The sequence below is a fragment of the Chamaea fasciata genome, unplaced genomic scaffold, assembly GCF_029207755.1.
Source record: "Chamaea fasciata isolate MVZ Bird 193981 ecotype frontalis unplaced genomic scaffold, bChaFas1.0.hap1 SCAF_2, whole genome shotgun sequence".
Taxonomy (NCBI): Eukaryota; Metazoa; Chordata; class Aves; order Passeriformes; family Sylviidae; genus Chamaea; species Chamaea fasciata.
The window spans coordinates 114892246-114904463 of record NW_027094087.1 but is presented as its reverse complement, the minus strand read 5'-3'; the positions used below and the strand labels follow the sequence as shown (position 1 = coordinate 114904463).

General features: G+C 45.7%; 1 protein-coding gene across 2 annotated transcripts; it reads right to left on the bottom strand.

The window, feature by feature from the left end:
• Positions 1-592: 592 nt before the first annotated feature.
• Positions 593-11849, bottom strand: CHAF1B (chromatin assembly factor 1 subunit B). 2 transcript variants are annotated; one of them, XM_066177185.1, is made up of 14 exons: positions 11820-11849; positions 11214-11344; positions 10146-10278; positions 9904-10021; positions 9394-9497; positions 8536-8632; positions 7326-7410; positions 5838-5931; positions 4836-4905; positions 4649-4740; positions 3482-3644; positions 2709-3230; positions 1881-1972; positions 593-1469 (listed from the first exon to the last, which is right to left on the bottom strand). In XM_066177185.1, exons 2-14 carry the CDS (start codon positions 11337-11339, stop codon positions 1348-1350), a joined length of 1818 nt encoding a protein of 605 aa, XP_066033282.1. In that variant the 5' UTR covers positions 11340-11344; positions 11820-11849; the 3' UTR covers positions 593-1347. The 2 variants fall into 2 exon arrangements, with proteins under 2 accessions (XP_066033282.1, XP_066033281.1); XM_066177184.1 differs by lacking the exon at positions 11820-11849 and having other exon boundaries at positions 11214-11372.
• Positions 11850-12218: the final 369 nt, after the last annotated feature.

Below are 12218 nucleotides of genomic sequence, written 5' to 3'. Positions count from 1 at the left end.
CCATGGCAAAGTGGTTTTTGATGGAGATTTTGCACTGGAGATGATCCACAGGGCTTCCCCATTCCAGAGAAAAGATGCTGAAGACATCCATGGAGAAGCTAGAGCTGCCTGTGGCATTTCAGGATGAGCATTTTGCATCTCCCAACTGAGAAACGCTCTCAAGGCACAGACTGATTTTCCTCAGTCAACTATAAAATGTAATTCTAGAAGGGATAGAAGCAAGTTTTTTGGAGAAAATGGATAGATATTTTAAAAAATGGAGAATTAGGACACAAAGATCGTCTTTTAAAAGATCTACAAGCAAGCCAAAAGAAATAAATGTAAGAATTAACTCCTCCACTAGAAGAAAACCCAGGTTTAATTAAGTCTAATGAAGATCCATCTCCATCACAGTGACAAAACAAAGATCCCATCAAGTTTCCTACAACTTTTTTGCTCATTAATTGCTGAAATTTAATTGGAGGCAAGAGCTCATTTGCCTGAAGGACTGACTGAGGTGTTTGTTAATATTTCCTCCCTGTGAGACTTCTGTGAGTCACTTCTGGAACATTTGTATTTCTGTTTTTATTAAGTATTAAATGCTAAAAAGGCATTTTAGGCGTAGAAGTTTCCCATCCACTGGGTTGTGTTTTATTGGCCAAGGGAGTTAAGTTGGGGGGAAAAAGGAAAAGGGGAAATTTCAATGTACACACTCAAATCCTGCTGCCTCAGGAAAATCTCACACCTGCATTTCTTTTTTTTTAAGTCCAGAAATTAAACAAGTGAGAACTTCCTGCTGTTTCATTCTTACAGCAGCTCTTCAGAGGGTTTCTTCCTTTTGCTTTCTTGCTTCTTGCAGTTCAACCTTCCCATTTCTGCTTCCACATCCCAATCCTGAGCTTTGCTGCTGCATGCAGCGTGAATCAGCTCCAGCCCACAGCAACTGGGGAGCATTTTTTTACACGAGAAATAAAGCAAAATGCTGGAATGACACAATTTCCTCTTTTTTTTAGGTCTTGAACCACATCAAATCTTATGAATGCATTCAATTCTTTCTGCCAGACAGTTACTGGAAGACATAATGCTTTCTAAACATGGATTTAGGGACTCTGAGGGAGACTCACATCTCACTGGGTGGATTTTTAATCCCCAGATTTCCCTGATTTCCTTATTCTTGAAGTCACTTCCCAACTATTTCTCCTGCTGCAGAACTTGAAACCTGGGTCTTCTGCTGGCAGTTTCTCCACAGTTCCACATCAAATATGCACAGGGAACTTGAACTGGGAATTGAGGATTGAATTTTTGCAAGAAGAAATGCACTCAGAGGTGGCTGCTTTGACTTCAGGCTGGGAGGGGTTGGCTCAGCCTTTATTTGTTGGGCTCACAGCTGGTTTGGTCTCCAGCAGGTGCAGGAAGGGACAATTCCTCAGTCCTGGCACGTTTGGGTGCTGGGGGAGCTTGGAGGCTCTCATCAGAGGGCAATGGCTTCTCTGGAAGAAGAAGACATGAAAATCATTTCAAATTAATAAATCCAGATTTAAAAAAATACCCCAGTCCTGGTCTGAGAGAGTCCAGCACCTGAAACAACATGAAGCTGGAAGTACAAAAGTCTTTAAAAGCTGGAGAACATCAAAATCCATGAATTTTGATTCAGCCACGAATTTATCCTTGGTTTCACTGCTCTAAAACTGGAGGGACAGTCACAATCAGCTGCCCGAGGGCAGGCAAAACACATTTCATATTGCCCAAAGCACCTTTCAGACACATCAAAACAATGAAAAAGCTTTAGGATTTGCAATTAGAGTGAGGACTTTTTTTTTTTTTTTTAACAATATAGATCTATAATGGAAAAATCTGACTGGGAAGAGACTTGGCTGGTATTCAGAGCCACAAAAACTCACCATGTTCCTGTTCTGAGGAAGCAGGGCTGGGAGTTGGGTCTGGGTATGCAGAGGTTGGGGTATCTGGCTTCAAGGAAATCAAATTTATCCTCCTTTAAAAGAGCAGAAAGAGTTAAAATGCTTTATAGACATCATTTCCAGGAGCATTTCACTCCAGGATTTAATTCATATACAATCAGTTAACTGCAAAGGTAGTTCAGATCTATTTTACTGCACATTTTCCTTTCTTTTTACAAGCTGAAGGCAGAGTTATCCACTTCCCACCTTCCACCACCTTCTTCCACTGCAGCAGGGTGCTCAGAGCCCCTGGACAATCAATACCTGGATTATTGGCAATTTCTGATAAATACCATCTCTTAGGAAGTCACCTAATCAATGTTTTAAGTCCCACACTGAGGGCCTGTCTAGATTTGTATTCTTCTTAAAATACTCTTTGGCAGAGGGGTGTTTAAACAGTCCTTGGCAGCTGAAGTCTTCAGGTACCATTTCTGTACAGAAAACTGGAGCTGAAGACAGAATCCCAGAATATTCTGAGCTGGAAGGGACCCATGAAGATCAAAATCCAACCCGTGGCCAGGACAGACATCTGTTGTTGTGAAGGGTCAGGTGAATTTGCTGCCTCACATTTCCGGCAAAAAGTAAAAACTCCACATTTAGGAGACATTTTGACCTCTCATTTCCAGCACGACAAGAAGTTCCCCATCAAGAGAGCTTCCACTCAGATCCAGGGCTGGGAATCTGTGTGTAAAGCTCAGCCTTTAAACACAGCACAAGCACAGCTTGTCTTGGTTCCTGTTTTACAGCTGGAAGAGGCAGCAGAAATCTCACCTGGGTGTTTTGAAAGAGGACTGCAGAGTGGTCAGGGTGACCCTCCTGGGCTGGGGTGCTGCCTGGCTGCTTCTCCTCTCCTCTGAGGATGACACTGGTGTGGTTTTGATGCCAGCAGGGGTGGAAGAAGATGACACTGGTGTGGTTTTGATGCCAACAGGGGTGGAAGAGGATGAGACTGGTGTGGTTTTGATGCCAGCAGGGGTGGAAGAGGATGAGATTGGTGTGGTTTTGATGCCAGCAGGGGTGGAAGGCAGCTCCTTCCCAGCACTGCTGGGAGTTCTGGGTGTAAGTGAGGGATCCTTGCTGGGAGGGGTCCCCTCTGCCAGCCTGGAGCTTGGGGAAATCACTTTGTGGGATTGGCTCTTCTTGGCTTTCTTGTCTGCTGCTGCTGCACCAGGAGTCCTGACAGGGATCTGGGGCTTTTCCTTCAGGGGCACTCCCAGCTCATCCTCCTCGAAGGTGACGAAGGAGCAGTACCCGTCCGTGGAGGAAATGGCCAGGAAGGATCCATCACTGGACCTGTTTGGGATTTATTTTTGTTTTTCCATTAAAGGTCAAGATTTTACTTCAACCCAACTCATTAAGAGCTATAATTCTCTTAATTTACAGAGCAAAAAGGGACGGGTTTGCTGCTCAGACACTGAGTGACCACGTGTGTGTCATAAATTAAATACAAACCCAAAGCAAGACTCAAAGTGAGTCAGAACTGGACGTGGCAAAAAGGACATTTCCCCCAGTCACAAAAAACCCTCAGGAATGCAATTCCTTACCATGAGATGTCACTCAGGGTGTGGTAATGGATGTTGGAGACGTAACCAAAGGGGAAGGACTGCTCAGTGTCATAAAAAAGCACCGAATCTTCTGAAGCAACAGCGAACACCAGTCGATAGGGGAGGTTAAACAGGGCAGGGGGGGATCTGGGGCTGATTTCATCTGCAAAGAAATCAACAGGGAGAATTCTCTTGGATTTATCGCAAGGTAGTGACTGCACTTAGCCATTAATTTAAATAAAATTACATCAGCACTCAGGATAAACACTGAGCAGACAGCTCTTGCATAAAATGTAAAATTCAACGTTTCTGTTGTCTAAAATTTACTCTTTATTTTTTTGAAATCAATTTCTGGATTTCTTTCTTTCTGGATTTCTTTCTCCCTCTGAATTGCTCCTGGATTTTTTTTTTTTTTGTTGTAAATTTTTCCCTCTGTTTTCCAGCTGGAATTTTTCAGCATATTTACACGAATTTTAATATTAAAGTCTCCCTTTAGAGAGACTTTAGAGGAGCTCCAGAGACCAACTGCAGACCCTCATTTCCTTCCTTTGCAACAGCATGGATTTAAAATTATGATGGAAATAGAACAGGTAAATCCTGTAAGGAATACCACAAATTTAACTTTAGAAGGAAGGAGCCAAGCTCTGCCTTTTCACCAGAATAATGCCAGTCTTGTTAAAATATAAACACTCCTGGACCCACAATAAAGCTGGATTAAACAAATAAAAAATCAAGTTCTTCACACAATCCTGTCCCCAGCTCAGAATTCCTGTTCTGCCCAGTAACACCAGCACTGCTTCCTTGAATAAACACCAGTGGTTGTAGCAAACCATTCCAACTCCCTGTGATGTGGGCAGCTGAGACTAACAGGAATTATTTCACTCCATTGCTCCTCTGGTGCTAAACCAGGTGATTTATTTTGAACACAAAAATGGTTAACAGTTCAAGGAAAATATTTCACAGTGTTTCTGCAACTTGAGAAACAACAACATTTATGCAGTCCGCCAAAAGCCACTCATGAGGGACTTGAGGTGAACTCAGAATCAGGAAAGAGCTTCTTAGATGTGGTGCAGCAGGAATGCTGAAAGGCTGGGGGATAAAGTAAGTGTCCAGCCACATCTTTTCCCACATTTTCTGGGAGATCCCACTCCCTGAAGCTTCCCATACCTTTAGCAGAGGCTCCTCTCAGCTCAAAGTACACAGGACAGCAGCGAACAGCCAGAGTTCCCTTGCCAGGACAGGGCAGGTGACCCACGGGCCTTCAGAGAGAACCAGCAGTTCAGAAAACACATCTGCACCTTTTGGATTGTTTGTTTTTAAAGAAAAGCAGGTTTTTAGCTCACTAAACCCCTACCTTTTGAGGTTGTTTCTGGAGAAAACATAGGTGGTGTTTGTAACGTTCTCCCCTGATTCCACACAGCCAGCTGCAAAAACAAAGGTTCCAAATTAAACCTGACCTCAGAGAGCTCCTGTGCACACACCTTGTGTCCATAAACATTCCAATTCCTGGGAATCAGGCTTCTCCATAAACACCCTCATTCCCAGGAATTAGGCTTGTCACTTGGGTAAAAGCTGAATACAACTTAAAAAGGCATCCCAAATATTTATTTAGGGCTGGTTTTTGTTTCCCTTATGCACTTCCCTCTTCAAAGCTGCTTTTTGATGTTGCCAGACATCAATAAAAGCAGGGTTTGGGCAGGCACACACTGATCCCTCCTTGCAGGGCTGTTTTCACTCTGAATGCAGAATGTTCTGAGGGAAGACCAGTCAAAAAACCCCACTCCTTACCCTTCACTTCTATCTTAAGACTTTTGGGGTTGCAATTCATTCAGCAAAATGCCATAAATATCACTTTTATAACAGGGGAAAGTTGATGTTGTGGATTGTTAATGGAGATTATTGTGGAGTTGTTTGGGTTTTTTTTTTTAATAGGGAGAATGAAGAATGGCTTATTAAAATTAGGATATTCAGATTAGGATATAATAGGAAATTCTCAGCCTGGAGAAAAGGAGGCTCAGGGGGGAGCTTGTGGCTCTGCACAAGTCCCTGACAGGAGGGGACAGCCCTGTTGGGCTCTGCTGGCAGGGAACAGGGACAGGAGGAGAGGAAATGGCCTCAAATTTCACCAGGGGAGGCTCAGGGTGGACAGCAGCAGGAATTTCCCCATGGAAAAAGTGCTCAGGCCTTGGAAAGAGCTGCCCAAGGAGGTCTGGAGCGCCCGTCCCTGCAGGTGTCACCTGGAGGTGGCACTCAGGGTGACAAGCTGGGCATCGAGCACAACTTGGATCCCACGACTTTGGGAATCTTTCCCAAACCTCAGTGACACAAGCCAAGAGGACAGGAGGTGTCCCCACACCTGGAGTGAGCAGGTAGGAGCCATCAGGAGTGAAGCTGAGCCTGCGGAAAAACGACTTCATGCTGTCGTCGTGAAACATCCGAAAGCTCCTCGCCTGCAACAGGGAAAAACAGGATTGTGGGGAAGACCAGGAATGTCCCAGAGACAAAACATCCACTTGGACACTCCAGCCTGACGGAACTTTTGAAAATAAAACCTTTTAAAAGCCTTCAAGCTCTCTGTAAATTCTTCACAGCTAAGGAAAACAGTCCTTGATCCCTCTTGAGCTGCGAAGTGAAACACTCCCAGAGCTGTCACCTTAAACCAGCCATCAAAAAATAGCCATAACCTGGAGAACAACATTATTTAACAGCCACTGTTGCTCAGGCATCTCATTCTAACGCCAGGATTAGAGGGTGACACAGAACTTCTCTCATGGCAAAGTGCCTGCTCTCAGGTCTGTTCTTTAGTGTCTATAAAACTCTTACAAATGTTTTCCCCCTCTAAAAGGAGTGCATAGAAGGAACTAAGGAAGTTATAGCCAGCTTGGAGGTGTGATTTTATTGTCACTTAAAGCGGTTTGGGAGGAAAAAAAAAAAAAAAAAAAGCTCATTTTTTCCCTCTTAGGGTTAGAATTTCCTGAATTATCCCTAATTCATATTTTTCTTCAAAATCTAACCACCTTCTTGAAAATTCCAGGCTGTTAACTTTAAAATATGATTGCTCTATCACATCCATTACTACTGCCAGGTATGTTTGATGTTTTCCCTGTTAAGAACTATTTTTTTTCCACCCTATTTTTAACTTTTACAACTAAGGGATTGTGTTACTGCTTCAATCAGCAAGAAATTTTGGGGATGTGGTTTCGGGGTGACGATGGTGGGAGTGGATGAACGTGAAGGTCTCTTCCAGCCTTAATGATTCTGTGACAGAGGTGATGCCTTCAGTTTTATCTTTGGTGTATTTCAGGTTCTGTGGTGCCCAGGGGTGCAGCTCTGAGCTCACAGTCAGCGTCACTCAGCTCTGCACACAGCAGGGACACAAAACAAATCCTTCTCCTGCTGCACACCAAGGACAGCTGGGACAAGTGTTCAGGCCCCAAAGCACAAACAAGGGTGGGCTGAGGGGAGGAAACAAGAAGGATGGGACTGCATCACCTGCAGCTGGGACTGGACAATTCAACCCCAACGTGCAAATGGACCAAAACTTATGAAAATGTAAGACCTTGTGACCAGTCAGCCATTTTGTGTCCATTTTGTGTCCATTTTGGGTCCACCTTGGGTGCAGCCCTGGCCAGGCTCTCGTCCTGCCCAAGGTGGATCCTTAAAGGCCTTTCAATAAATATCTACTTTATTCTCTTAGCTCTGTCCAGTCTCTGCTCCAGGTCAGCCTTCCCAAGGCATCACAGGAATTATTTGAATGGAAAATATCCCATCCTTTGGTTTCATGGCACAGAAAGTTCAGATCAAACAGCCCCCAGCAGTTTGCAGCCCCAGCAGAGCCACGTACCTCTCCTTCAGCTCCTGACCCCGATGGCATCTTGGTGACGTTGAAGGCCACTCGCTTGGTCTGGGTGCTGTAAACTCTCAGGACCCTGTGTGGGAGAGCAGAGTCAGCCAGCAGGGAATTATGGAATGCTTTGGGTGGGAAAGGGACAGGAAAAACCAGCCAATTCCATGGGCAGGGACACCTCCCACTGTCCCAAGGTGCTCCAAGCCCCAGCGTCCAACCTGGCCTTGGGCACTGCCAGGGATCCAGGGGCAGCCACAGCAAATCTGGGCACCCTGTGCTCACCCTCCCAGGGAAGGATTTTCTCCCAATATCCCACCTAAACTTGTCATTTCTCAGTCTGAAGCCATTCCCTGTGTCTTGTCCCTCCATGCCTTGGGAATTGTCCCTCTCCAGGTTTCCTGGGGCTCCTTCAGGCCCTGCAAGGCCACCCTGAGCTCAGCCCAAAGCTTCTCCTGTCCAGGCTGAACAATCCCAGCTCTTCCCATGAGCAGCTTTCCTTTCACCCAAGTTTCCCAAAAATAAATGCCCCAGGACCTCACTTCTCAGTCAGCACCTCAAAATATAAATCTGGACCACCAATTAATCATTAATTAATATTCTCCTCATGAGACACCACCAGGGGGATGTTGTTTTAGTGAGTAAAGAACCAATGAACCCCTGGCAATGCTTGGACTCCACAAGGTTTGGGAAGTCCCAGCATATGGATTTATTGAGGAAAAAGGGAATTAGGGAACTGTCAGGCTGTTCCAGCATGCACTGTTGCTTCCTCAGGAGTGGGAACTCACCTCAAAAACAATTCACTACGTCTCCATTAGCCATGGAATGCTTTGGGCTGGAAGGGACCTTAAAGATCATTTAATTCCACCATCATTTAATTGGGCAGGGACACCCTGCACTGCCCCAGGATGAATTTATCCGCTCATTAACAGGACCATGCAGCCCTCTCCTAAGAGTATCAATAATGACCAGTAACATAAATTCCTAAAGGAAGGCTCCTACAAAAGTTTATTTGCTGCTAAGAGAGACTTCAGGAATCATTTAGCACCAGCCAAAAGATTAAATAAAATACTATTTTACCTTCACATCAACCTGCTCACACAACAAAGTGAATAAAACAAAAATCTGATGTTTATCTGGCATACTTCCTCTTAATTCATCCTCCTGGAGAAAGGAATATTCAGGAGAAACACTGAGACCAGCAGCTCACCTGTCACAACTCAGGGTTGCAATATACTGGCCAAGAGGATCCCAGGTGACTCCTTGGACATAACTCTTGTGCTCATTAAAGATTGAAACCTTCTGTCCTGAAATTACAAACAGCTTTCAGATCATAAATTCAAAACGTTTCCAAACATTTCAGACATAAAACAAGACAAAAAAAAAATTGCTTCAAAACACAGGGAAATAATTCTTTAAACATAAAAGTGTTCATTACATGGTGGCTGATAAGAGTATCAGAAAAAGTTGCTTTTCAAGTGCCAGTTTAAGGTTTGTGCACTACAACCTTAATAATCAATTAGAATTAGTATTAGATTAATATCAGAACTCAGATAAGCAAAGGCAGGGGCTCCCTGACCCCACTGATGTTCCACAAGGGAAGGTCTCAGAGCCAAAACACTAATGGGACAAAGTTACAGAGAATTTTAAAAATACTTTGTTGAATACTGGCCAGAGGTGGGATTTTTCTTATTATTTAAGTGTAGCTTTCTTGGAAAGAAATACCGGAAGCTGACAAGTTTCAACAAAAATAAACAGCTTTTCAAAAGGAAGACACAAACAGAGCTGAGGCCCGCACCAAAAAGTGGAGTAAGGAATATAGAAGTCGTGTGTGCAAGAGTTTTGAAGGGTAAAAAATGTCTGAAGTTATTTCCTACACACTCCAAGGTGAACAGATTGCCCAAGCGTAAATTTTGTTGGCCTGAGAGTATTTTCTATCTACTTACAGAAGGGCCTGACAAACCCACAAAATCACACCAGAAAAAGTGTTTCCCATTTTTTTAGGAGGGAAACACCATGAGGCACTTCCAGCAGATCTAGAATTCCAAGGGATAACTGCAGCATTTACCTTTATTGACGTCCCACATGATTGCTGTGTTATCCACAGAAGCAGATGCCATGTAATTTCCATCCGAGGTCCAACAAATATCATACACATCTTCCAAGTGGCCTCTAGAAAGCAGGAGAAACCAATCATTCATTTGAAAATTAAAGGCTACATGTAAATATGAGTTTTATCAATTTTTAGGTAAGAAAAAAAATATCAAGAGGCAAATAAAGGGTCTTGCTGGTGCTTCAAGCATTTCTGCAACTCTTTTCACACCAACCTCAGCAGCTGCCCAGGAACTGCTCCTTCAGCTTAAAACCATTGCCCCCTGTCCTGTCACCAGATGATTATTTAAAATGTCCCCCTCCCTCCTTTTTCTGAGGGAAATTAACAGAGAGTTCAAAGGATTAATATCAGAGGAAGCAAACACTGGAGTTCTAAACACACTGAAAAGCTGTGCCACATGGTAAAAGCCACTGAGGAAAACAAAAACACTGAAAAGAAAGCTCAACTCACCAAACAATAAATTACCTCAAAGTTTTAATGACTGCCCAGTTCTCCTTGTTGAGCTGAGCTTCATCTTCATCCTGAAAAACCAAAGGCTCCAGCTCTTTGCTGTCGTTCAGCTTCCACAGCAAAATGACAGCGTCTGTAAAGCAATCAGAGCAAGGTGCTTTATTTCCCACTCCCTTTTGTCCAAACAAAACTTAACTCAGGTGGATTTCATTTAGTTTGACTTCAAAATGATGAGCTAGAGGAGAAGCAGCTCTCACCATCCCCTCCCGAGGCCAGGATCTCCCCGCTGGGAGAGAAGCGCACGACGTTCACGGCCTTGGTGTGACGCGCCAGGTTGGACAGGAATTCCACGATGGCTTTTCCATCCGGGCCCTTCTCCACCTTCCAGATCTGGTTATGAGAGTGTTACAGCTTTCCAAGGCTGTCACAGGATCATCAAGGTGGGAAGGGACCTCCAGGATCACCCAGTGCCACCCCAGTGCCACCAGCATCAGCCAACCCCTGTCCCCAAGGGCCACCTCCAGACTCCTCCTGAACACTCCCACACACAGTGACTCCAAACCTCCCTGGGCAGCTCATCCCAAGGCCTGAGCACTGTGCCAGGGAAATTTCCTTGCCCAATCTCCACCCTGAGCCTCCCCTGGTGCAATTTGAGGCCATTTCCTGTCCTCCTTTCCCTTGGGACACGGCAGCAGAGTCTGACCCCAACCTCACTCCACCCTCCTGTTAGCGAGCATCTTTTACGTCAAAGAAAACTGACGTTTCTTTGGCCCTGAGATATTTATTTTAAAAATCCCTCAAACATATGCACCATCAGGGAAAAAGAGGTCAATTTGCCAGTGAGGAAAAAAAGCTTTATCTGAGACAACTGGAATAAACTACTACAGAGACTATTTACAAGAGTATGTATTGACAAGGGGGAGTGGCTTCAAACTAAGAGAGATGGTTTAGATGGAATATTAGGATGAAATTCTTCCCTGGGATGGTGAGGAGAGGCTGGGATGGAATTCCCAGATTTGCTTTGGCTGCCCCTGGATCCCTGGCAGTGCCCAAGGCCAGGTTGGACGTTGGGGCTTGGAGCAGCCTGGGACAATGGAAGGTGTCCCTGCCCATGGCAGGGGTGGCACTGGGTGACATTTATGTCCCTTTCCAACCCGGACCACCCTACAATTCTATAGACAGCTGTACAACCTTACACTCTTCCCTGCAACCATCCACTCCCCGTGGCACATCCCTGCCAATAACCCAATGTTTTGGATAACGAAACCAACCCGATATTCTGGCTCACAAACCCCACACCCCGCACAGAGCCAGGTTTGACTCACCCTCACGGCCGTGTCCACCCCAGCCGAGGCCAGCCGATTGATCCTCCCATCCGCTCCATGCTGGAAGTCCAAGCTGTAAACCGGCTCCTTGTTATGCCACACGATTTCACACGTGATGACCTTCATGTTTGCTGCAGGAAACAGAACCAACCCCCACATCAATTCTTGTTCCTTGCGGCTCAGGCGGCCAAACTTCGCGCAGATTTCTCAGGCACCGCCGGCAGCGCCTGGAACTGCACCGCAGCATACGGGATGCTTTGAGGAAGGCTGCTTCTAAAAGCTGTGATTATTACGGCTGAAGTTCCCGTTTGGGGATTGCAAGAGGACGGTATCAAGCCCTGCGCATAGGTTTAAAGACTCGAGAGAAAAAACTTTTTTTGGGGGGGGTAACAACCCCATCCGGAATCCAAACAACGAGCGGGCGCGGGCGGCCCGGCGCGGGCAGGGGAAAGGCAGAGGCGCCGCTAGCCTCTCCCGGAGCCCCGAGGATCCTCAGTGCCGCTCTCCAGACCTCGGGGATCCCCAATCCCACTGCCCAGAGCCCCCCAAACCCCAACCGCGGGCACGGCTCCCCCCGCTCGGGTGTCCCCCGTCCCCGTCCCTCACCTGCGGCCCGCCCGCGGCTCCCGCGCGCTCCCGCCTTCGCCCGCCCCGCGCATGCGCGCGCCCGCCCCGCGCGCCGCCTCAGCCGCCCTCAGGCGCTGCCGGAGGCGGGAACCCGCAAAAATATCAATATAAACCTAAAATTAAAAAAAAAAAAAAAACAAGTCCAATGCTTGCACCTCCTCAAAAGAGTGTCTGTGGGTTTTGTTTGGGGTTTTGGGTGGGGTTTTTTTTTGTTGTTGTTGTTTGAGTTTTTTGGGAGGTTTTTTGGTGGTTTTTGTTTGGTTGGTTTTTGTTTGTTTTTGTTCTTGTTGTTGTGGGGGTTTTTTTATTTGTTTGGGGTTTTTGTTTGTTTGCTTTTTAATTTCACAGGCATTGCTGTGCTTGGGCGGTGTAAATATA